General features: G+C 42.1%; 1 protein-coding gene across 1 annotated transcript in view; it reads left to right on the top strand.

The window, feature by feature from the left end:
* The window catches only part of nlgn3 (neuroligin 3), a 117,140-nt gene that overhangs the window by 20,606 nt on the left and 69,436 nt on the right, over positions 1-27,098 (top strand). Inside the window, exons 2-5 of the mRNA XM_022751764.1 lie at positions 3,322-4,034; positions 5,148-5,207; positions 14,340-14,399; positions 22,411-22,560. Of these exons, the coding sequence (XP_022607485.1) occupies positions 3,563-4,034; positions 5,148-5,207; positions 14,340-14,399; positions 22,411-22,560 (742 nt within the window). The 5' untranslated portion in view covers positions 3,322-3,562. The remainder of the gene's footprint in view (positions 1-3,321; positions 4,035-5,147; positions 5,208-14,339; positions 14,400-22,410; positions 22,561-27,098) is intronic.

Genomic DNA, 27,098 nt, shown 5'->3' with positions numbered 1-27,098 from the left:
AGGGGAGACTGATGAAGTCCTCCGCGCTGAGTGTCCTCTAAACACACACACTCCATCACACTGTCCTATGTCCTTGCTATGTCCTGATTAAAAAGTTTGACCTGATGTATTTTATCTCGACTTGAATTAGTGTTATCACATATATTCAGCTGTCATGTACTCAGATCTCAGATCTAAACAGAAATGGCTTCAGTTATGGAAAATCATGTATCTGTGTATCGGTATCTACGGGGAATTGTAAGGTGTCCTTTTGCAAACCTCCTTCCGACAGACATCTTTTTCTGTTCAGGAGATCAATATGTGGACATCTTCACTCACATAATTCATAATGGACAGTGTTGGGAGGGTTGCCTTTAAGATATATTTCACTATAGATAACAGACTACATGCCCTTAAACATAATTTGTTAGATTACTCAAAGAGAGCAACATATTTTTTTGGATTACTTCAACATTATCTTCCATTATGATGGCATGTAACACTGTGAAGAATGTGGCATTCACACCATATTGCTACCTGAAGTAGACTGAAACGATGAGTCACTCTGATGGTGATGTTTTGTTTGGCAAAAAGGATGAAGACCCAGTTTTCCCTTGACCTTTTATTTTCTTCAGCATTATTTTCGAGTGAAATCCAGTAAACAAGATTAAAATAAAACTATGTGAATTTACAATTCCATAGAACATTTTGTTTTCACTTTGTTGCCTAATCCTCTTAAAATAACCAGGAGCAAAAAAAGGCTGTTTTTACTTTCTCTGTTTTCTCACAGGATGAAATGGGTGAAAAAAATATAAACAACAATAATATAAATTTGCAACTCTGTGCAGAGTGAGGAAGTTAGTTTGCAAACCAAAAGGTTGTAGTTGTTTAAAAGTTCACAGACATTTAATTAAGTATATACGTTATTTGATAGAAATAACTGGCAAAAAATATAGTATATAATGCATTTTGTAAATTGGCTGGTCTTCACTTGGTTTGTTTGTTAGCTAGACATGGTTAGCAAGCTAGCTAATATACCAACAATACAGGCTGATCTGCAGTCACCAGTCGGCTAGCATTTCAGCTAAGTAGGCAGCTTGCTAGGTAGGAACTTTGACCAGCAAGCATTTACCTAAACTAAGCATTGTACTGAGTTAACTACTTTTCAATTTCAGAGTGAATAATACAGATTAAAAAAAAAGTAATGCCTTTATGTAATCTATTGATTTTAAGAATGTAACTGTATTCTCATTACCACCTTTAAATTATAACTGTAACTGCATTTTAAATATGTAACTGTTACTCCCCAACACTGATAATGGATCATAAATGTGATCACTTTAAATTCAAGCTGAAACAGTTTTTGAAGAGGGCGTGGGGCAATCAGGTGCCTTTTATTAGGTTTAGTTCTTTAGTTCTTTTACACTCACCTAGTTAAAACTAATGCAGTCCAATACCACAGTTCTACAACATGTCTTACCTTTATAAAGGTTACAATATGAAGATCAGTTTTTGCTAAATATTATAATAATATTTAGTTACTGATATACTATAAAGGGGGTGATATAAATAGGGTGGACACAGCAACACTCGTCAGTGAGTGACGTGATATCCGAGTGGTTTTACTGCCCATTCAACTTTACTCTCTCTCCACCTGCATTTCCTGGCTATCTTCGCTGCCACTGCCAAATAAAGTCATAAAATGCCCCCCACCCCCCAAAAAAAGAAACACCTGACAGTATAATACAATACAATTCAACTGCCCCTCAAACTACAGCCTCTAAAACAACCATAAAGTTGAATCAATACCTACCAGTGTCAAGAAAACTGATCATTATAACCTTCATGATAGTAGTATATAGTGCAGGGCTGTTGTATTACACTGAAGTAGTTGGGAGTGTATTGTATTACTGGTTGTGGGTTGTGATATTTGTAGGTGTTTTATTGTTGGGCTGCATTGAGTCTTGTAAAGATCCATTCAGCTTTAAGCATTTCACGCTAGCTGAGGCTGTCATTGCTGTGGTATGTAGCACTGATGGATGCTATGTACTTGTCTTTTATAAAAAACTGAAATTAAATACTTTTGACACTATACTATACTATACTATACTAGTCTTTTAACACAAGTAATGGCAGTAATGTGTGCTAGACTTTCTGCCTCTGAAAAAGGCATCCTAGTGAGAAGGAAGGGACTTTGTCAGTGTGACTTCTCTAGCATTTTGAAGCCTTTGCAAGCCCTTGGCCCCCAGCAATGCATGCCTTTTAGTCCCCAGATTGGATATGGATGGCTTTTCATGTATTATCACTTAGCAGGTGCTCAGTATGAGTCCCTGAGCAGAATCGTCCACCACACACGTTCCCATTTACACACACTGACTGGCAAAGGTGGGCTCGTCTGCAGTATTTACAAAATGTGTATATATGCTCCCTGCTGATCCACGGCTGTAGCAGATGGGAATAGCCGCCTAGCGATAACAGCACCTCCAGGAACATCAGGATTGCTTTCTCTCAGTGGTTAGTGGCCCTCCAACGGCTGCTGATACATTATAAATCATTTACACAGTCATTTTGGATTGCAATATCCTCCTCTAAATGCTGGCTTTTCTTCTCCATTGTTATTAGAGCTATCTCTGCAGTAGGCGCGCAAGGCTGAGGGGGACCCTAAGCCACAGAAATTGAAAATTGATCAGGCAGTGTGGGAAGGTGTTGTCGCTAGCACCACTGGTTCACCCTGGGACTGGTGATTAGCATTTACAGCGCTGTCACCGGAGGCACCCGCGCTGCCTGTAGCTACATCCTCCTCTGCCCCTTCATCTGTTCATCTCAGAAAGTGACCTCTTGTAAGAGCAAAGAAGGAATTTGAAATGTGGTCATATCTCTACCAAAGGGAGATGTAGGGAAAATGCTGCATGATATTAAGCAGCACATTAAACTTTTATCATGTTATTATGTTCTCGTGTGTGACTCCTGCTGCCGTAGAAGCAGTGCTTTTCCTCTCAGTATTGCTTTTCTTTAACTATTAATGTAAACAGTGGCCTTTGAAGTAGAGCGTAATTACCTGCTGACAGTTGATGCTTTTCATATTCCAATTGTCCTATTAGCATCATTAGGCACATCTTGACAAGTTGCCCAACAGTTCATTTCAATATCCAAGTCAAAGGCAGCTTCTTGATTATGTGGATTGATGATAGCACTAAGAGTTCTGTCATGTTTATGTGAGCTGTTTTATGTCATGTCAGAAAAGGACTCCACAAGTCAATAAAAATGACTGAATAAAAGTGGGGGTAAACTGGTGTGCTGTCAGGGAACTGTCATTAATTTTCCTGTCCCCTCCTGTTGCAGCACGGGCTAGAAGATCTGACGAGCGGAAAGAGGACAGTGAATAAGGACCTCGCTGCGGAGAGGAACTGCATAACTGTGACTGTTTCTCCTCGTCTGTAAGCCGGCGGGCTCCAGTACCACAGCTGATGACTGTCCCTCAGGTGGCTGGACTGCAGGGCTGAGCGGGAAGCCTGTGTGTTTGCTGAGGGGGTGCCCCGGCTTGTATGTTGGTCACTTGCAGTTGCACTCGCTCACAAGGACCATGTGGTTTTCTCCAAGGAGAAGTCGTCTCCCCTCGCAGAACTGGAACGGTGCCCACAGTTGCACCAATTTCAGCGTGTCCTTGTGGGTGTTAAGTTTTTGCTGGTGCTTCACGGCCGTCAGAGGTCAGAACTACCACCCAACTGTAAACACGCAGTATGGGAAACTCCGAGGGGTGAGGGTGCCACTGCCTAGTGAGATTCTGGGGCCGGTGGATCAGTACCTGGGGGTTCCATATGCCGCCTCCCCGGTGGGAGAAAAACGCTTCATGCCCCCCGAACCTCCTTCGTCCTGGTCAGGGATCAAGAACGCCACCCACTTTGCACCCGTCTGCCCCCAAAATATTCACAATGCTGTGCCAGAGATCATGATGCCAATATGGTTCACCTTCAACCTGGATATAGTTACCACGTATATACAGGATCAACATGAGGATTGTCTTTATCTAAACATCTATGTTCCAACAGAGGATGGTGAGTGTGTCGAGTATCCAGGACGAAACCAAACCTCTCCTCTCCTCCTCTCCTCTCCTCTCCTCTGTCTCTGCCTCCTTCTCTTTCTGTCTTTTCTCTAAGATTTTGTGTCACCTCTGTATTTTGCGCGAAGCATGACCTGTTGTCTGGCGCATGCTGTGTCCGTGTCCATCATCTCAACCTGCCATCTTGACTTGATCTTTCATTTAGTCTTTTCATCAACTCTCCCCTTCCATGCCACTGTTAGAGGTTCCTCTTTTGATGACTAAATGACTTATTAATATGACTGAATATAAAAAAAAAATAAGAAAGAAAAAAAAAAGAAAGAAATCTAATCAATCAAGAAACAGAATTGGTGCACCTTCCTACCCTCACTGTCTTGACTGTTCTGGGGATATTAGCCATTAGTGATTAGTAGCCTGCTTCATAAGTGAATGATCTACTGTAGGGTTGGTGAAATATTCTGTCTGGTACACGAGAGGCCTGTGGCATCAGCCTGACCTATGTAAGACCCTTTACTCTCCTGGCTTTATCCGGTTTGTCCTTGCACGAGGCTGAATACGGGAACAGGTTTTGTGCAAAAGGCAAACATAGATTTGGCTCTACCACGACTAAAAGTACTAAAGAGTTTTATTTTTAGATTTCTAGATGTTGACTCTCTTAAATGGCCCCCATTATTTCACCACTTGAAGGAGACCCACACAGGAAAATGGGCTTGAAATGTTAAGTGCCCTGAGAATGAAATGGGCAACATCAAATAACATTTCCACTTATCAAATACGAATGTGAACTTCAAAACTTTGGAACTGTAGCCTCTCTGCCTTCTGTGTGGCTGTAATGGGTCTTAAATAGAAGTGCATGTGAATATGGGCTTCCTGTGTCCCAGGATGCAGCAAATTCATTCCACCATTTTGGAATATTTCTGCAGCAACACCCCAGTTACTTTCTCAACAGGTCCTCTGTTGTTCTTGTTGTTGATGATGACTGGGAGGGTGGGGAGGAGGCGGGAAAGAGGGTGAAGAGGGGGTCTGACTCAGTCTGAGTTGTTGCATGTCACATGCGATCTTTTCCAGAGCTCTCTGTTATTTTGTAGTTTTTCCATTCATTTTACAGTCAAAAGAATATCCAAGGAATGTGCCAGGAAACCCAACAAGAAAATGTGTAGAAAAGGAGGTATGTAAAAAAAAAAAAAAAAAAAAAAAAAAAAACGAAAGAAAAAAAAGAAACGAAAAAAGCCAACACGGAACGAAAGAGAGGAATTGAAAGAGTGAAAGAGTGGGGAGAGCGATGGGTGCATCCTCCCAAAGCCGCCAATATCACCACCTATCAACTCCCAAATCAATGTGCTAATTGGGATGAACGTGGGACTTGTGACTCAGATCAACCTTGACACGAGTGTGAGAGATGAGTGAGTGAGTGGTTGTGTTGTGTGTGTGTGTGTGTGTGTGTGTGTGTGTGAGTGTGTGTGTGTGCTGTAGTGTGATTTTACTTGGAGAGTGAGTGTCAAGGAGTGAAAATGCAGGTCCCTAAATAAATGATGCGGCTTTGTAAAACAATACAATCACAATGTCTAAGAATAACATGTGTTTGAATTATTTATATTGTTTGCTTTATTGTATGGCTTGTTCATGTTTAAATGTAAGATTTTGAATTGAAATACAACTGTTGATTAAATCAGAGGCATGAGTGCTGCTTTGAAATAGTAGAACATAAAATTTAACTTGGTATGCAGAGAACTTTAGTCATGTTTCAGACTGCTCTGACAGCACTTAAGACACAAGCTTATTGGAAGTATTTGTCAAACACGACACCTGAAAGCGTTGGAGCCTCAGCCGTTGATTAAATTTAAACTAAAAAGTGGAGGGCCACCTTTCTCTTAAATTTATTATTCAGAATTGTTTAAATAGGGGGTTGGTGGGGTATTTTATTGGCATGACAGCTTTTATCTATCCATGTGGCAAACGCTCAAACACACTGCGAAGGAGGAAGACAGTCCAATTTCATTAGCAACAGCTAAAGTCTCACTGCTGGTAACAACAGAGGGCTAATTTCCTAAGCCTGCCGGAAGGCACTGGAGGACAGTCTGGGTAGCCTTAAGACTGTGATCCTGAGCATATCTCAACAGTAAAGATTCAGTTTCAGCTGGGAGACCTCTGCTGTTGATTTCCACGGAGGCAGGAGGCAGCTATTGGCCTCACTCTGTGCACTCGTACATTCTGCTTTGGTAAACCAATTTTGTCAGAGACAGACTGGCCCTCCAGGCACTTCTGCTTCTGAATTAGTCCCAGTTGTGGAATATACACAGAGATATCTTTTTAATATTCCCCTTCCACTTGGAATTTTTCAATTATCTTCCCCATGTTTGGTAATGAGAAAATGGTTTATCATAAGTTTCATATGTTGGTTTTGTGACACATTATTGTGCAGAGAGGTGATTGTTGCGTAGTTCCTCTGCTGATATAAACATGAAGGTTGTAATTTTCAGTCTTGCTGGAAACTGTTTTTATTTCAATTGCACCTTTTTTTTTTTAAACTGCTTCTGCTAATCTTGGCTTATGTTGAATTAGCAGTGCAAATGAAGCATAATTTATCCTTCTTAGGCAATGTAGAAAGCAACCTCTGAAGTATACTTTGGTTTTGGTTAAATGTTTCTAACAAGGAAGTTAAAGTCGTGTTTGACAAATTCAGAGTGAATTGGGAAACAGTTCAGTTCATCAGTTCCCTCATTAAAGATTTTAATTGGTGTCATTTCCATAGTTAGATCTGTCCCATTGAGTTGTAAATACTAATTTGGTTGTATGTTTTTTACTTAGAAATTTGCAAAGAATTTTTCAATACAGACCTGTATAATGCAGCAGAGTCATACACACTGTGCATACTCAGTACAAATAACACCTCCACTACCAATTTTAGAGCCTGTATCTCTATGGATGTTGTTCCTCTGGAAGAAAGAGTGATCAATTAATAACAATAAACAGAAAAAAAAAAGTATGGTATTTGACTCGTGATGAAATGGTTGTGTGATTGTTGCTAAGCAACAGTATGCAGTTGTGGCAAGAACAAAGTAAATGGCCCTCTTACCTAGCATCAAGCACCTTTGTTGCAATGGTGATGTCGATCAAGTGGGAAAAACATGTCACTCATGAACGTTGTAAAATACATCACATATGGGCAAGATGTTAGTATATAATTAGGGCAGTGTAACGCATGTGTAAATATAGAGGACAATCTTCAAGTTAGAAGAGTGGTAGTAAGAAAATATTTATAGTGTGTGGGATTTAAAGGATTAATACGCATCTCACGACTGAGAAAGTCTCTCCTATAGACCCTGTGCTATTAGCATCCTACTGGGCATTGTGCAGGGAAACCATGTGATGCACTGATATCAAAGATGTGTCTCATTTCCCTCCATTAAACAGGAGGAAAGCCTCACAGACCTTAAACCACACAGTCGCGCCGCGTCCTGACAAAAGATCAAAGACAGACTCATTCAAAAAAAAAATCAAGACAAAATTATAGCAGAGGTTCCTCTTTTTTCTGTATGGCTGGTTTTGTTTTAGAGCTTGTGTTGTTGTGCAGCTAATTCTGACAGTACCAAATCACACAAGCTTTGGTCTGTGTTCAGAAACCAAAACTAAAATGTAATTCTTTTTGCAAGGCTAGCGCAGCACCGCATGTCCAAAGTGTCAGAGCGGGTAGCGGCCGAGGTCATGTGGAGGTGATCTAATGTGCAGGATCAGCACCGTAGCCCACAGCTCTATCTGGAGTGGCCTTATAGTGTGCACACATAGCACAGAGCAGTGACAGAGTTAGAGACACTGGAGCCTTCAGTCATCACTCAGTCATTTTTTTCTCTGCTCCGAGTCAGAGTGAATGGAGTGAAGAGAGAGGTAATGATGTGCAGGGACACAGCTAAGCACTGTTCAGCCCCAGAGTGCTAGATTGGCTAGAGATGGGTCAATTTTGTGAGGACAAACCCTGATGAGGTCAATCTTTATCTTTAAAAGCGGTTTACATTATTAAATTGATTGACAAACTTTAAAAGATATCTATAAAATCACAGGCTTTTGATGAGAGTTGTGGTGATAAGGTGCACTCACTGTGCTGCATGCTGCCTGTTTATATAATATGCACATTATTTTCTACGGGGCTTTTACAGCATGTCTCTTTTGCGGCTTGTAACCTGCTTGTAAAACCTGTCCTTAGAGTCCTTCACACTGGTCTCTGAATAACATCGCTTCTGAGAGACACTCTGAGATCAACCTTCCTGACTCCTAAATTCATTCCTCATCATGAGTCTATTTGCGATAAGTGCAGCGAAATCTGTTGTACGTTTTGGCTTGATTTGGACCACTCAGCTATCATTCCTATGCAGCCCTCACAGGCAGCAGGCTGCCATGTGTTATGCAGCCCGGTGCCAGCAGTGAACAGCCCGATCAGTTGCCAAACCTGTAGATTAACTACCCCAGCAGAAACACTGGTCATTTTTTCTTCTTACCAGATGACCTCCAGATGCTAGAGAGCTGTGAAAACTGCAAAAAAGCCCCAATCCTGGTTAGACTGCGTCTGGGCCATGGCAGACAGTAACACACCATGGTAATCCCATTGGTTGGCCGACTCAACCCTGCCTCGGGGAAGGAGGGGCTGCTCCCTGAGTGCTGCCGAGGAAATCTGTACGCCAAGCAGACAGGGCAAAAACTTTCCAAGAAGACAAGAGCAAATATTGGCTTGTGCGATTTGAAAACAGAGCAGATGTCCCCCTTTGTTTGATGGAAAATTACTTCTATGATCTTCTGTGATTATCTATCTGGGTCAGTTGATGACCCCGGTGAGCAAAGGCTGCGGCCAGCCAGCGGCGGATCCAGTCCCACTGAGTTGAGATGCAGGACGCGACCTAAGCAGGAAGTTTCTATTCAGAGGCCTCCTGCTGTTGTGCTGTCCAGCTTCCACAGTCAATCCAAGGCTCAATATCTCTGTTCTGTTCTTTGTTTATCCCGATCTAAAAAGAAACAGAGGACACAGCCTGTGCAGTCCTAAAGCCCATTTAAAGGGAAAAACACAATTTGTTGCATTTAGTATCTTTTTAGTTTGTTCCTATCCTCCTGAGCCCCTTAAGTTTTGCCTAAAGTGGAGTGACTTATTCACACCCATGTTTTCATGGCTGCACCATGATATGTATTATTTTATATACTTTTTCTCCAAATCCAGCTTGACATATTTGGTATCTTAAAAAAAAAACAAAAAAAACATTAGGCTTTTCAATCTGTGGTTTTAAACAGTGCTTTGTCACACATAATGCATTTGTGATGATACACTTGTTAGTGCACTTGGTAGGGGTGAAGAGGTTATAGGAGCCCTGTGGAGTTTTTTTGCAAACATGTCTAAATTGAGTAGTTCTTACCAAAAGGCATTTCTTGTGTCCTTGAGGTTTGACAAGGTCTGTGTTATTAGTGGACTAAGTAGAATAATGTTAAACCAGCAGCAGGATGTGCGTCCTCGTGCACTTGCGTGGTGCAAACAACCCACTCATAAAGCCTTGCTACACATCCACAGGATACCTTTAAACGTCTCTGTAGATTATTGTCAGTCTAAATTTTACGTGTTAAATATTTCAATCCTTGAAATAGTTCTGCTAGTTTAAGTATTAAAGGCTGCATACCTGCATTGTTCTGGCTTTCAAAGGCTTTGAAATGACTGTAATCAGTAATGATGCATATTCAACTGTGGTGCAGCACTTATTTAAATAACTGTTGTGTCTGACAGATGCTTAAGAAGCTTAAAGCCTGGTGAGTCTTGATTGTTTTTGTTAGATATTTGTGCAGTGTAGGCTTTTTCACTTAATATAGGGAATAAATGGTTCATTTAGAGGTAAGAGACCCCAGTGTGAAGCCTGTGGTCTCTGTTAAACATGTCTCATTCCATTATTGAGCTGTGGACAGGCAAAGAGACAACTTGGCTCCCTTTTATTTGTTTTTTTATTTTTTTTATTTTATTTTGGGAACAGCTGAAGCGCAGTGTGAGTTTTGGCTGTCCTTTACTGCAGGATTACAGCCTCCTTAACCTTTTAGCTGCATTCTCCATCATTCTCTCTCATGTGTCCCTCCCAAGCTGTTCCTTAACCTCTACACTGGGAGACAGATCGAGAGAGATGGAGATAGACAGGGAGAGAAAGACGTGGAGAGCAGGAAGACAGGAGGAGAGACAGATCCAGGCACTCTGAAAGAGAAAAATGGCCACCTGAGGATTAGAGACTGAATATAACTGCTCTAAATTGTCAAGGCTGCAACATTTCACATTTCACTAAGTCCCTTTCCACATTCTGACCTTTCTGATATTTAACTCCAAGGCCCATCTATTGTCAGCGAACCTTTTTCCAGCAAAGGAGAGGCAGTTAACATTCAGCCCTTCCACAATGTATTGAGTGAATTGTGGATTCAGTCAAGAAGTCTCTAGAGTCTAAGAGTACTCTATATCTGTATGCATGTGTGTGTGAGTGAGTGTGTGTGTGTGTGTGTGTGTATGTGGGTGTGTGTACATATGTGTGCATGCTTGGGTTTATTCATGTGAAAAACTCAACAGCCAACTACGAGACAGTCTTTTGTTTGAAATTTCACCGTGTTGAAATGTTAAATTTCAATACCCTTTATGTAACAAGTAAGCCCATCAAATGCAGCTTCTTTGAACCTGATTTGATAAATGCGACAGGTTTCTATTTTGCTTGTCAAGGAACATGAATAATAGCTGTTATTGTAGATGCCGCCTGTTTTGAAGGGATACAAATGTTGACTCCTGGACTCCGGCTATGCAAAACGAAACGCGTCAGTCCATTGTGGTTTTCATTTTAATGTCAAACTCTTTTGCTGCAGCATCAGTTGAAAAGATTCAAGGTCAAATATAGGCTTGCTTGCTGAGTCACTGCAGATGTCACATGTTTGCAGTTCCTATTATAGATCCACCGTTTGACACACACACGGGCTCACAGACACCACAATGCAAAGTGACAGAGCTTCCCTGTCGACACCTGCCATCCAATCTATGCCTGTCTGAAGCACTATCACTCAATAACCTCACTGTTTTACCACGTCGACAGCACAGTGAATGCTAGAATAACCGCAATCGCTAACAAGCCATAAAGAAGGCTGTTGAAGCAGCGGGGAACCCATTTATTTGGGCGCTGGCTGTTATTCTGCTAAAACATTTTTGTGGGGTTCCCATGAAGCCTACATGAGAGAGACATGAAGAGAGATATTTGCGACTGACCCGGTGCTACTGGGAAACTGGTTCAGCTTTTAAGTGCTCCACCTGCCGAACTCTGAAGACAAAGGCCATTTTCATGCTTATATTAGCTCTGCATGAAAAACTGGAGTTCCCTCATTTAATTCAGACTCCCACCAAAATCATCCTCCGGCCATGATAAGTCTCCAGAATTGTAAAAGCCTTCCTCACCCTATTACCAACCTCTGTGCAGTGTTTTGGCATCTGATAAGACTTCACAGGCTTTCATCTTTTACTTAAACTGGCCTTGCTGAATAATTTTCATTTTAGCCCCTTGCATTGTAATTATGATTAAACTTAGAAGCTAGTACAACACTCCAACACAACAACACCAATTTACACACCAATGTACATGTGATGTCTTTTATTTTGAAAATATTTTTGAAAAATACATGTTTTGGCCTGATTACCATTTAGCCAAGAAAATGCCTGTAAACAAATCTTTTTGTGTCATATGTTGTTAATAGATTAAAAAAAAAATTAATTCATCACTTTGCAGATTTTGATTCCATTAGCCAATGACATTGCAAGAGGGTGTGGCCTACCACACCTGTCCTATCAAGCCTATCACCTTACCCTTGCTAATGGCTAACAAATTAAAAGTCCGCTCCCATTTCTGCACAACCTTCCACAGCTGTCCAATAACCCCTTATCGCCAGGGTGACACAAGTTATGCATTTAAGCTTGAAGTTTTCATAGTCATACAATTATGTTTGCATATCTAAAGCTCACACAGCGCATGCAGACTGCATTATTCATTTCACCCCATAATGCAAACGTGATGAACAGACTGAACAAGGTCATTGTACGGGCTGTGGAAACAACCAAATCAAAAGGCTTCTCCACGTTAGAGCTCGAATGTACTCAGTAAATGTCATGACACTCAGCCTATTACATTATGTAATATATTGCATCTATCAGTTGATAATGGATGAGGTTTTCAAACACAGTGGCTCATTCACTCAGATAAAAGCTGTTTAACCTAAAGAGCTTCTGACTTCTGGATCCATACATACTCTATGAGTGCTATAGAGTCCTCCTCTTCCTATAGTGTCTTGATTGACTGACTGAACCACATGAATGACAGAAATCTTGTCTTAAGAAGAGTCTTTGTGACCTCTAAGCAACTTTTGGGAGTAGGGGTTAACACTGTGACCATTCAGAGTCTCTGAACTTAAGTTCATAATGTTTCTTCCAGTCTGGAATTTGGCCTCTAAAAAGTTATTGCACACACAGCTCTGTTTGTGGATGCTTGAATCATCGTCTAGGAACCATTAACATCCACAACGAATTTAATGGGACTCAGGCTATTAGTTGTCTTAAAGAAGAGGTGGATAATTTTGTCTAAATGTGGCAAGATAAGACGTTTTGTAATGACTAGAGTGGAGAGAATCCAGGAAACTGTTTAGTGATGGAGGCGGATCAACCAGATCCTGATGTATATTTTCTCAATTTAGTTAGAAGATGACTCAAACAACAGCCACTCTCATGAAGTGTATGTAAAGTGCAGTGAGAAATAGCTTTTCCCTTAAAAGATGAATGCCTTATTTCATTAAAAAAAAAGAAAAATATGCATGTAATATAATATGTATTACAATATAGTATGTACATATAATAATATATGATGTTAGCAGAGGTGGTGTTTGCTTCAGGTTAAGGATCAGGCTTCTGTCTGCTATAAAACACTGCGGGAAATGCTCGGCATCTCATCTTGGAATCATGGTTCAGTAAATCCCATGACAATCAGCCCGTTAGATTTTGATATTAATTCATATTCATGCTCACCTGGTGATTGCACTAAAGCTAAATTCCAAGGTCACCAGAGACATTAGGATTTACTGTATCAAGCATTGCTCAAGAGGAAAATCTGAGCTGACAGCGGCGCTATATGAAAGGTCTGGGTATCACCGAAACTGTGAAATTCTCCAAAAAAAACATCATATCTCTGTAAAATCTTGTCAGAATATGATTTACTACTGAATGGATGGACTGATGGACAGACCAATTAAGTAACCATCGTTGATGGCCTTAGGGCCTGCTGCTGGTGGGCAACAAAAATGATCGGACATGGATATCAAACTCACACCAGTTTAGAATAACACTGTGTAAGTGGTAGGTCAAGATGGGGCTTGTACGCTATTTGTACACGGTGTGTAGCTGCCCTGGGGGGGCTAGATTTTCATATTAACGAGTAGCACAAGGGCAACACCACATTACCTACTGTTTAGGGCAAAGAGGCAAGCCGAAGTAACTGCACACATCACTGAGTGTACATGATACACGCAGTTTGGTGATTTATTCAAATCTCACCACCTCTAGGGAGGTTGCAGTTGTGCACATGCTTTTGCTTGTAGTTTAAAACCTGTGCTTTCGACAGTTTTCTGCATCCTGATTTTTATATTCTTCACCTTGCGAGTAAACACATTTTCTGTTAATATGTTTTTATATGCCTTTTTATGGTCTGTCTTAGAAATTGACGTCAGGTGCAGAGCAGAAAGTCACTAAAGTCTTGTTCAAACACTGTAAAACCTCTTCTCAAAAAGTCGTTTCCAAAATACGATCAAAAGAATCTGAATCATATGCTGTTCAGTAGCTGTTCTTTTCTGCAGTTATCCTTTAAGCTATTGTTTCCCAAATGTATAGGTTCAAATTCAGAGTTTCCTGATAAATCTAAAGGTTTTTTTTCATCTGAAAATGCCAGTGGTGTATGACTCTGCTCCAGGTATACTATGATAACAATGGAGTTTTGTTGAATTTGCCTTCTGCAAGGTGTGTTTTGATTTTTGTTACACAGTGTAGTGTTTGTACATTATTTAAAATGTTTATTTTTCTCTTGTTGGATGTCCCTTTGTAAATATCTTTTTTTTTTTTAAATGTGAATGATGCATTTAAATTAACATTGTTATTATTCACATTTGGTATCAAATGATGCTTTTTCTTGAATTTCCTCTTTTCCCATCTCTGTGTTGCCAAACATGCTATTTTGAATTTCCCTGTGCCTCTCTATGTCTCTCCCTGCTTCAATAACAGGGGCCCATGCAAAAAAACAGGGCGAGGATTTATCGGATAACGACGGTGATGAAGATGAAGGTACTTTCAATGGTGAACAAAGATGGTGCATGATTTGTTTATTTTTTTCTAAAAATGTCACTGATTTCTGATCATTTATGATTTTTGTTTGATTTAGTTTCTTTTTTTTTTTTCCTAATTGCAAATGCAATCATCAAGCACCCCTGTCACGTTACAATGTGTGGGACAATGTTGTCTTTGGTCCCATGTAGAGTGTGTGTGAGTGAATGTGAGGCCTCCCGTTCCCAAGCATCGAAATTCAAGCGATGAGTAGAGTGTTTGGCTCAGGAGTCAGATGGGATCTCGGAGCTGTCTAGATAACAAAGCCCGGGCTGGGTCATTTTAATATCTCACGCAGTGACTGGAGCGGCTGTTATTACAAGGGCAGAAGCAGTTGTGAGAGCCCCTTCTTAAGGTGTGGCCAGCAGCTGTATTGGTGGCGATAATAGCAGAGGGAAAGTGAAGCAGCAGTGTAATATCAGACTGTTCACCAGGTCTGCCAGCAGATTTAGATGAGGAGCGGCAGTTCAGGAGTGCTGCTGGAGAGGATTAGAGGCGAGAGGTGTAGAAAATGGGAAGTTGCTGCTCAGCAATCACATTGTTCACTTTCCATATTTATCTTGGGATATTCCTGGCTCAGGGTGGATCTCTGCCGAGATTAGAATGAGAGACGATTCTTGTGCTGCAACAGAAACGGCTTAAGTCTTTGAATCTAAATCAAACCCCTGATATCGCCCTGCCCTTGTCTTCCTTCAACACTACAGGGCAGGTGATGCAAGCATGATGTTGGGTATCAAGGTAAAGCCATGGATTTATACACCATTTGTTTGCTATGGACAAATTGATTTTTTGCTTATTATCTGTGCATTTGGTGAACATGATTTAACTGTATGTCTGGAACGAAACAGTTGGGGACCTTAGCACATGTTCAGGGCATATGGACCTTGTATTTGGCAGGAAAACTGAGATGTCACACTAAATTGCCATATCCTTTCACTTATTTGTCTTGAATGTTGGCACAGTGAACGGCTGCGTTGCGGCAGGTCCTGCGTTGGGTTTTAAACCAAGCTGAGGCCGGCTGGCCAGTTGTTCTTTCCAGATGTTTAAGGGTTTGTAGGGAAGATCCTTCCTGTTTGCCAGTGGGCTTGTCTCTCGAAAAGAAGCCTCGTGCTGGCCTTGATCACAGAACAGGAAGCGTTGCCATAGCACCGCTTTGACACACGCAGGTGTTTCCTTATTCAAGCCCAGGGCGAGCTGTTGCAACTGGAGCCAAATTGCCTTCAGTCTTCAGCTTGACTGTGTGTATATGTGCACACACGTATATGTTTGTCTTCCTTCAAGCTAGCCCACATGTGTCAGTGTATGTAGCCCTAAGTCTGTTCAGAATTGCTGACAAGTGCCAATCCCTTTGTCTGGCAAGTCTTTGCAATGCGTACACAGTGGCTTGGTCTCCAAGCTGTTGTGCAAGACTAGCCTTACTGAAAATGTGACAAGTCTATTCTTTACTGAGCGCAACTAATGCTATTTACAGAGCATCACCGTAGAAGCACAATACGGTCCCAGCAGAATCTCTGCCACAGCACTGTAACTAATGCATGTGTGACAGCGTTGGCCATCAATCCCTAAACATGATCCAGAAGATTTTCATTGTTCCAGTGAATGTGTCTGTTTTGAACTTTCACAGCCTGATATATACAACCAATGTTCAGAGACGTCCCTCTGTTTTTCTCTTATTTCCCCCCAAGAAGAACTGCTACCTCTGTGAAGACAAGACTTTCCTCACAGAAAGATGGCAACGTAGACTGCACAAGCTCTCTTACCTATTACTGCTCTCACAAGTGTCTGTACTAATGTTGTTAACAATATATCTCCTTGTGTACATGTATTGCCAGTGAAAATCAAACGTTCTTGTTTAAAGTTAAAGGTCGAGTAGAATCAGAACACAAGCAGAACTCCCACTCTCTCAGTCTTTAGCTGATTCACCTCTTATCCACACATTCTCATTCAGTTCAGAGAGCGGCTGCCTTGTCTGGTTTCTCTGTCTAACCCCCTCCATCTCTCAGTCTGTTCATCCCAGCATTACCATGCTGTCTCAGTTGGCAGTCTGTCTATCCTGGGCTAATTCCCTCCCTCCCTCCACCATATTTGAGCTGCCTCCCTCCCTGTTGTAACCCTCCAGACACGCTCTTAAATTCTAATTCAAATAAGTTTTATTGGAACAATAAAGGATTTCTCACATTGCCAGAGAAATGTATGTAACATATGTAATGGAATAGTAATATTTAAATTTACATTAAAAAAGGCAGTGGAACAGCCAATAAAAACATTCAACCGAGACGAGGAGATAAGCAAAATGAAATATATAATGAGACTATAATGACCTTTTTATACTGTATATCTCTTTCTGTCCGCTGGCTGTCCCTGAGGCTCTCCCTCTCTGCCTTTCTCTCTATTTGTCTCTCCCTGTGTCTAGCTGTCTTTCCCTTTGTGCGTCCACCTGTCTGTCTGAGCAACAGTCAAGCCCCTGGCACCCCGAAAGTACATTCAAATTCTATGCAACACTCCCTCCAGCAACAGGAGTGTGCGGGCCAACTTGCTGTGATTTACATCGGCCCACAATCAAGACTCAATTTTACAGACGCTGTTATTGCACTGTAAAAGGGAGCGCAAGCTTTCAATCACCTACCTGCTGTTGTTAGATAAAGGTGGGCATGTAAATAGAGGAAGTGAAGCTGTGTAGGAGCTAAATCTCCCAGGTGGAACATGGCAGCGGCGCTGAGCTACTGTGCCCAGTGTTAGGCAGAGAGAGGCAGCCATCTCCACTCCACCTCTAGAGTGTCTCGCGCCACTGCTGCCTCGGCCCTCTTCCACTGATGAAAAATAGATGTGTGTGTGTGTGTGTGTGTGTGTGTGTGTGTGTGTGTGTGTGTGTGTGTGTGTGTGTGTGTGTGTGTGTGTGTGTGTGTGTCTGTGTCTGTCATTTGGCACTTTGAGACTAGCTCTAATCAGGAGGAATGCTTCCACCCAGCGTGAGTGTGCACACACTCAGACATGTACACCCACATCTATTAAATCAGTCAAGCATGCACAAATGCACACACTTGTACACGTAAACAATGCTCGCTTCCAAGCTCTAGAAGCAAGCACTGAAGAAGACAACACACGCGCACACACACACACACACACACACACACACACCCCCACACACCCCCACCCTGAGAGAAGCTCTCCATCGTTGCTGTGCCAGGGAGCAGAGCTGAGCTCCACCTGCCTGGGTATTACCATTAATTCCATTGCAGAGGCCTGACTGGATCCCCATCCAGCAAAGCCCTCAGCTCAGCTCAGGCAGCCTGGAGAGTGGTGAATCGACAGTGGGGGCAATTCACACACCATTCTCTCCATTCTGCCACTATCCTATTCTCTCTGATGTGGCAGGGATGAGGAATCATGCCCCTCGAAGCCCATTTACGTAGGGATATTTGGAATGCTGCTGCTCAGCTTCTTTCCAAGATAAGCATTGCTGCTAATGGCTGATCTACAAGGGCACCATTTGAGACATTTCAGAGGATGGGGGAGCCTGACTGCTCCTGTCATCTTTTTTTATTTTTTTTGCTCCTCTCCTCTACTCTTGAGTGGCACGAAATAATTGGCAAGGCAAAAACATGCAAAAACATACTGCTTGAATGGAACAGAGAGGGGAGCTTTGAATTAGTTCAGTGAGGCACTTTTGACCCTTTCCTTATGCAATGCCACAGCACGTCTGCTGTTTTTTTTTTTTTAGCTGTGTGCTATTCTTTAATGTGTTTATTGGTGTGCTGTCGTCAACCATTCATTGCGTTTGTACAGTATGTCATCAGCTTTTGTGGCTGGCACCAAGGACGGCAGACTTCCTCTAAAGAAGGGTTAGTCCCCCTTCACTCAGGGAGCAAACAGCTTTTTTGTGAGTCTTAAGGATGACAGCACCTCTAGAGCTTCCTCCTCTCATCCAGGTCCAGGCCAGCTGTAGGGGGCTAATAGCCTTGTAAGCATCTTCTGCTTTTGTTTTTGCTCATCTAGCGTCTATACCCTTCTCTCTTTTCTCTCGATCCTCTTATGTATACACACACACACACACACACACATACACCACTCTCTTTCTGCCCAGTTTCAAGCATCATATTTAACACACAAACACACCACAGAGGGGGGGAGCAAGAAGTCACCTTCACGTAAAGGTCATTCCTCCCATTACATTTACTGTAGCGATGTCAAGATTCAAAGTAGAGGCACAAATACTTCTTTTCATATACCCAGTGCTGTGTTCGGATTTTCTTTATAAACATGAAGACATGTCTCAGTTATTCTCATAAATGTCAAGTGTTGTGGAGAACAACGTGGAGGCTGACTTTTCCTGCCCATCCCATCACTCCTGATGACGTGCAGGCTCTGAAAGTCCACTGGTTTAAAATAGCTATGCCACAACTTTTTTATTTATTTTTTTTTTTCATGGTCCTCCTTCCACTGTCGTCAGTGAGTCCAAATAGGAAATTTCTTACTGTGTCTTCCTTCACGTCAGCCTTTTTCCCCCTCAAAGGCCTAGTCACACACAGTGCTAGTTCATTTATTTTCCATATAAAGGGAATATTAAGCAGACGTTCAGTGACATTCACTGACTTGTACAACGGCACAAGCCGCTGTATAATTCGGTGTAATTAGACTGCCTGTTTAGCAAAAGAGCTCCCCTGATAAACTATATGCAGTTCTCAAATATGAACATGGCCAGTAATGGACTTGTCATGAGTGAACCGTGAAGCTTGGCCTGACAAGAGCGCTACAGTAGGGTGCATGTCATGTCCTGCCACATCAGGACATTGTCACCCATTCCCCTCCCAACCTCAGACCTCACTGATAGCCGCTGACAGCCACCATGTTTCACCAAGTGTTGACACAGTGAATGCCACCGACACTTATCTCCACTCGCCTTTGTCCTGTCCTATACTGTGGTGTGTCAAGGCTGGTTCTCGGGGCGCTTAACGTCAGATATATGACTGACTGTTTTCACTGGAGTGAGAGGCAAAGGACAAAAAGGTGGAAGTACAGGTTGAGGGAGAAAATAAGATAGAGGAGGAAGGAAAGAGTGCTCCTAGCCCTCCTGGTGGGTTTCACTTGCAGCAGCAACACTTAGAGGCTCAGCTCAGGGCCTGAGTTATGCCTCCCACTGATACTCCAATCAGTCCAGAGCCACTGTGATGCACCTATGAGAGGTTGTGCTCCTCAGGTCCTGGTAAAACTCATGCCCTGTGATGTATTTGTAGGTGTGACTGTCTCCAGCCCTTCTATTTAGCTGGAGCAAAGTGCACTGAACTGGAAAGCTTTGATTTATTTATTCATTTATGGGCAATTTTCAATTTATTTTCTCTACTGTGATGCAATTATTTGCTGTTTGTAGAGTATGTGCTGGGAGTGTGTGAGTGTATGTCGCTGTGTAGTAGATGCTGCAAGTTCTCACTTGTCTGGGTGAGAGAAATTTGTGACAAAACGATGTGCTGCTGTGCATAAATTATGTTTCTGTTCAGCTCACTCTTCATTGCACATCACCCTCCGTCTACATTTCATTTTTTTTGTTCATCTCCAAAACATGAGTTTATTTGTCTTTTTTTTTTAATTTTCAGCTCATTGTGCATGGAATTCTATTGCAAATATACTTGTATGTGCATTAATAAACATGTCTCTGTTTCTTTTCTAGCACAGGGCTCTGTGCTACATTTTGATGCTATGAACATGTGTGTTGATGTAACAATATGTTTGCCTCGGAGAAGTAGTGAATCAGGAAGCAGCTCTCCGAGGTAGCCACTTAGTCACCTGTTTCACCAGATTAGTCCGTCCGCGGCAACTGATAAAGCTCTGATCTGATTGGTTAAGAAATCTACTCACCTCATTACCTCCAAGTCATGCCATGCTGCAGACCCAGATGTGGATGTATCCAGACAGGATTATTATGTCTCACCGTAATCCAAAGTCCAATTGGGATCGGCTGCATGCATATTTTCCTCTGACACAAATCAGCGTCAGTGAGAACTGTATATCACATCTGTGTGACACCTCCCACATCAGATCAAGTCAATAAATAGATTAGGACAAGTGGAGCTTCAATGTCTTGTATTGCTCTCCCAAAGGGATTTAACTGTTGTCATGGAGACACGATGTGAATCAACAAAAGAGGTGACTGATAACATTGACATGACTAATCTCTTTTTCTTATTTCTGCCCCCCTCTGTTCCTTCTTCCTCTTTTCCATTCTCTTTGTATCTGTGGCCCATTTGTTTGAGGAGCTTGTGAAGGATATCGTTTTTTGCTGTTCTTATCCCTTCACCCACCCCCCCCCCACCCACCCACTCCCCCCCACCACCCTCCTTCCTCCCCACACCTTTTTCCTTCTCTGACTGTACCTTTCATGCTTTCTCACCCCATGCATCCCCTCCTCCTCTTGTCTACGATAAGTGTGTGCATAGAGAAGTGTCAGCTATAAATCACATTTCACTGTGTAGCCTTCTCAGATACCAGCAAGATAAAGAAAGCCATAAATAAGGCCACCTCATATACAAGTTATTGCTTTGCTTTTAAACGTTAACGGGGCCATGAATAACCAAGGGAATAATGAAAAAAAAAACTGTGAATCAAGGCTGAGCTCTGCTATAGGGGTTACAGAAAAACCGTGTCTCTACAAAATGCATTTAAGTAGTTGTCCTCGGTGTTGAGCATGCTAATGTGATGGGGTGCATAACGATGAGCAGTGCCTGCAGATGGATGCAGATTGGGCTGTGCAGGATGTGGTCTGCGATTAGCTGTTCTTGAGGATTTTAAATTTTGGCTCTCAGTCACCATAGCAACCAGAATACAATACTACCCTTTTAAATCTGAGCCCATTGCTTTCTCCTTTTTTTCTTTCTCTTTCTTTTTATGTCTTTATTCCTTTCTTCCCTTTTTATTTTCTTCCTTTCTTTCCGTCTTTCTTCCCTCCCTCCCTCCGTCCTTCCTGTCTGTCTTTGTGTCTCTCTCCCTCTGTCTTCCTCACTCTTTGCCCTCCCACCCCCTCTCCTCTTCATCTCACCATTTCTTCAGGGCTGGGGGGGGGGGGGGGGGGGGGGTTGGACAGAGATGGAGGGAAGGCGGGAGAGAAACAGGGAGAGACAGGGGAGAGTCTGTGAGTGAAAGCGATACAAAGTGAGGGAGGGGAAGGCGTGAAGCTACACAGAACGCGGGGGGAGCAGGAGTGAAAATGAGAGAGAGTTTCTTGTCTTGTCTCCCAGCTCTAGCTAGCCAGTCAGTAATTCAGTCTATTCCTCAGACAGAGGCTTTTTTCTTCCCTCTACCTCTGGATGTGCTTTATCTGGCTGGAGTGTCGCTCCAGCTGGGTATCAAGTCCTGGTTCGGGAATAAAATAAACAACATTTTACCAAAACTGAAGCACAAATTTAACTGCCTGCAATGCCAAGAAAGACAGTGCAAATAAATTGTTGCAGAGAGATAGGCCTGTGTAAAAAGGAGGCGCATGGTAGCATTGTGTAATTAGCCGATGCGTTTTCCCTATCACTGTCAAGACAGATTAGCCTTCTCCCTGGTTAGGAGATGTGTCAGAGTACCTCTCTCTTTATTCTCTCTAATGGCCTCCTGCGTGTCTATATTGGGAAGTGGGTCTGCCTCCTGGAAGGCAGCACAAACTCAAATACAACCCTAATAGTTTGGTTTATATGAGGTAAATGACAAGCAACATTTTCAGCTGAGATGGCCAATTATTATAATAGAGTTGAACTCTACATCATGAGTGGACATTAATTTGTTTCTCATAGAGCAGATGTGATAGAATATCGCTTCCATTTCCATTAGTAGGCCAGCAGACTGCATCCTTACAGCTGGTATCTGAGAGGTGACCGTCAGCTTGTCTGTTTGTGGCCACCATGTGCTGTATCTGCTGTATCTGAATCTGAGCTGAACCCTTGATCGGAGTGGGTGGACGACAATGTGAATGTGTTAATGATGGCCGCTCTTGCAGACATACGAGATACTGGTGCCAAGCCCGTGATGGTCTACATCCACGGAGGATCCTACATGGAGGGGACGGGCAACATGATCGATGGGAGCGTCCTGGCCAGCTACGGAAATGTCATCGTTATCACTCTCAACTACCGTGTCGGAGTCCTCGGTAAGCATCTTTTCCTCTCTCTCTCTTTTTTTTTTTTTTTTTTTTTTTTCCTTCACCTCCTCCTTCAAGGACATTTTTCTGGGGCATCTTTGTAGGGCAGCTAGGTGTAATGAGCACTGCTGATTGCCACATGCACTCCAAATAAGGCAGAGGAAAAAACACAGCACTGTAAATACATGGACTGGTTCCTGTGCTCCTTGTTGATGTGGTGCTCGTGTATCAGAATCACAGTAATTGAGTGTGCTGAATGTGGGTTTGTTGTTGTGACTGGGGTTTAGAATAAATTAAGAAATTATTGTAATGAGGTTGAAAAAAAAATGATGAGATGGGCGTGATGCTGGAGAGATGGAGGAGAGGAGAAGAGTCTGTTAGAGAGAACGAGGGGTTCTCTCTCAGAGTTGCGGTTGGTTGCAGATTGACTCACACAGCTGAATCCTCTTTCAGACACTTGTGTGTGTGTGTGTGTGTGTGTGTGTGTGAGAGAGAGAGAGAGAGAGAGAGAGGGAGAGAGAGGGAGAGAGAGGGGGAGTCAAGAGGCAGAGACAGAGAGAGAGAGAGAGCGAAAGAGAGAGAGAGCGAGCTCCATGGAAACAGCTGCAGCAATACAAAATGGAGTTTGTTAGCACACTACCCAAGCTTTGTACCTTTTCCATCCATCTCTCTGACACAGCCGATTTCCCTCCTCACACATTTTTTTACATTTAGAGTGGTTGTGTACCAACTACAAACCCTTTGAATATAAAATGAAATTTCCATCTCGTTGTTTGCATTTGTTTTCATTTGTTTCCATCAGAATCGTTGGTAGCTGTTAACATAAAAGAAAAGTTTTGGGGTTATTCTGCATGTTTCTTGCTGTCAAAAAAAAAATCCCAAGACAAGACCAAAAGCAACTGTTTTTAAGAGTGCTTCTCAATACTTTCTGACTAACCTTTCCTGTCTGTGGCATTCAGCCTGAAGGCCATTGATCCCACCTGAAGACATACTGTAAATACAGTTTAATTTGTTTTTTAAAAGCTCAAGTAATTTCCTAAAACAGACAGGCACTGTAGTTTTTGGAAATATTGCTCAAAGTAGGGTAAATATTACAGCTGCCCTGGTGTGGTTACTGTATGTGGACCAGAGTCCTATGTTGCAATGGCAACATAGGAACTACATTTTGTCAGGAACTACTTTCAGGCGTAGATTATGTAACATTTGTTGAACAGCAGCATCTGTGGTCACAAGTACATAATAATGGTAAAACCTAAAATTTTGTGTAAGAGCAGAACAAGTAGAGCGATGTCATGAAGTCAGCAAACCGACTCAGTAATGTGAATTACAGAGCAATACCTATCCAAAGTTTGCTGACATTAGCTCGAATTAGCCGCCGTGAGCTAATGGTCATAACAGAACAAGTAAGCATATAGCTGCAAAACCACTGAGTGTATTACTGATTTGAGTTTCTCATTTTTTTTAATGAATTCAATTTAGTTTTCATTACTTAAAGAATGAATGTGCTATATTTTTTTATTTTAAAAGTCGCTTTAACACACATTTGGTGATCTAGGGAGCATTTAATGCAGCAGGATGGTGTATGCAGCATGGAAACTTTATAAACTACAGCAACCACACTAATCATAATCAAGGAGCATGTCACCCCGCTTTAAATGTTCTTTACAAAGAAACAAAGGAGGTCAATGGCTCTGAGGAATGAGCTACGTGTATCCCCCAGGAGGTCATTCGATAAATCAGAGAAAATTGTTTCTCTTGTTATATATTAGATAGTTTTACCTGTTCAAGCAGGTTCAGTGTATTCGAATGAAACCAATTGAGAGGGAGAAATCTCTCTGCTCACGGCTCAGTGTCAAACACAAACGGTGATGAGGTGTCATGAATTCACATGGCTTTGTTTTACAAGGTCAAAAAGATTTGGGACCACTGAGCTAAATATATACAGTATAACAGGCTTTGGTTGGTCTTTTCATGGCTTCTGTTGATAGCAAAAAAAAAACATAGAACATCCCCAGCCTTATCCTTAAAAGAGCAGTCTGCCTCACCTTGCTGCTCACGGAGCTCTACATGTCAAGAGCAGGAGGGTGACGGAGGATTGGTGCTGCTTTATCCTTCAGGACACTTAGATGACTGGTGTGGTTGAATCACGGAGGCACTACCACATTCATCCTGAGATTCTCGTTTTGATGGAGATGAGAGCGCTACGGCCTATCGATTTTGTCATCAGGATTGCTCGCCTTGAATGCGCTGTGTTTTCCTCTGTCATTTTTGTGGAGTATCATTCTGAGCGTTGTAATCAGCCTTCAGGGTGGTAAGGTAGTCGGAGTGCTGGCTGGGCATGCTGCCTCGTGCTCCTGCAGCTGGTTTAAAGCTGAGCACGTAAGCCTAATACAGATTCATGATCATATTTCTTTCATGGCACTTCAATTATGAGTCAGATGTTTCTTCTCTCGCTGCCACATTTCGCTAAATGTCATTCTACATGCATGCACACACGCCCTCAAACACCACATGTGTATACTCTGAGCATGCGCACGCTCACGCACATGCTAGTATTCAGGCACACACATAAACACACTTTGAGCGCAGACAGTGACACACAAGCAAAAACAAACCACACATACGCATGCGGTTTGCTCACATGCACAAACACACACACACACACACACACACACACACACACACACACTGAAACACATGCACACATGTACCCACAAATACAGTTCACAAAGCGGCTCTCTTGGTGAGCTCCCCAGCAGCCATTCAGAGAAATGAGCAGAAACGAAGTGATGCATGTAGTTGAGCGATAATGTCCATCGCTGTAGCATGGTCTGATAATCTCCCCGTGGTACGGCTTTAAACTGTTATTACAGACACACTCATATAAACCAAATAAAACCAAAGCCAGAGAGAAATCAGACCATGATGGGCCAATTAACACTAAGCTGTCTGAAGATTTTCAGTCATAAAGTGTGAATTGCAGTCCTTAGAACGTGAGTAATTGTGATTACATGTCTTCATTTTATTTTTGTTTGCAGTATTTTATTGAATATGGGTGTAGCTAACAGTTTCCGCATTAATCTAGTCTAAACAGCATTAAGTGGAGTAGATTAACTGTTTGTATTGGACACTGTACATTAGCCGCTGCAGTCATCGTTGAAAGCCGTACACTTGCAGTGTAATATCGGGTCATCTGACAGCAAGATGAGAGAAAATACTCCAGTTTTTCCTCTTCTTCTGTGGATTCATCTCAAGTGCTATGCAGCAGGAAACCCTTCATTTTAATAATGAAAAAACTTTAATTTAGATTCTACGCAGGGTGAAGCAGTTTCATGTAGAAATGCAGAATAAATAAATAAATATTAATGAAAAAATGAAAGCCCTTTTAATTAGGCTGCTTAAAGGGATGAGGGAATAATGGAGGCAGAGAGAATTAGACAAGATAATGAGTTTAAAGTGAAAGCAGACAAGGCAACTCAAACTACGCTTTCTGACACTAATATAGCTCTCCCACCGTCCCTGGGCAATCTGAATATGGCATTAATAATGCAGTAAACACCTTTGAAATACACACAACAATCTGAATATTTAACTCATTTCACTGAAACAATAGGCCTAAACCATTAGGCAACAACAACCCTCACTAACAAATCTGTGCTGAAAGCATTTTTAATGTGGAGAAAGAAAAACATTTTCACCAGCAAATTTCAACAAATTGGACAGCACCAAACCTCCGTAAATGTCAGTGATGAATGTTTCATTTATCTGATGCATTAATTTCATTCTCGTCATACCATTTTTGCAGTAACACTATTTCCATTTATATAGAGCTTTTCAACATTTCCCTCAAATGGAGCAAAATTATTGAAAGATGGTGCTCAGTGTGTTATAAAATATAGATTTAGCATTTGTTTGGTGTTTTCCAAAAAGACAGCCCGCAGTGGATTTAATCTATATTTCAGCGTGGTTTTATAATATGTGCACAGCAGCTGCAGATCCTACAGTGAAACACAAACTGAGAATACACACAGAGGGGAAAAAAGAAATAGACAGAGGAGGAGAGGGGAGAAATACTGAAGAAAAAAAAGAACGCATGGAGTTGGAGTTGTACAAATTCCATTTGGAGACTGTGATGTGTCGAGTCGCAGCCACTCCTGTTCCAATTAAAGAGGAGTCCACTAAGTTTCTAGTGCTGTTCTATCATCCCCCTGCAGCTCTTAGCCCTACGCTGCTGTAATGGTAATTATTGCTTCAAAGGGTGGACCACAATCCTCCAGAGGCTCCATTTGGAAACTTTCATATCTCAACCTTTCACTATTTAGATGAATGAAAATTCATTTCAGATTTAATCTTTAATTATGTATTGACCCACCGCAGTATGATTATCACCAGATGAGATATGGAGAACACAGTTTCACGCCGCCTGACTGTCCTGTCAGGACTCGTCACGCTCTGCTCAGGTCAGGGACCTGAAGAGCAGAGTGTGTCTCCCAAAGAGAAACACTCTTTGTGCTGGACAATGTGCATTGTGTGGGGCTCAAAGTGTG

The sequence above is a fragment of the Seriola dumerili genome, unplaced genomic scaffold (assembly GCF_002260705.1).
Source record: "Seriola dumerili isolate Sdu_G_001 unplaced genomic scaffold, Sdu_1.0 BDQW01000161.1, whole genome shotgun sequence".
NCBI classification, from domain to species: Eukaryota; Metazoa; Chordata; class Actinopteri; order Carangiformes; family Carangidae; genus Seriola; species Seriola dumerili.
The sequence above is the reverse complement of the archived record's forward strand: the minus strand, read 5'-3'. Positions and strand labels throughout refer to the sequence as shown.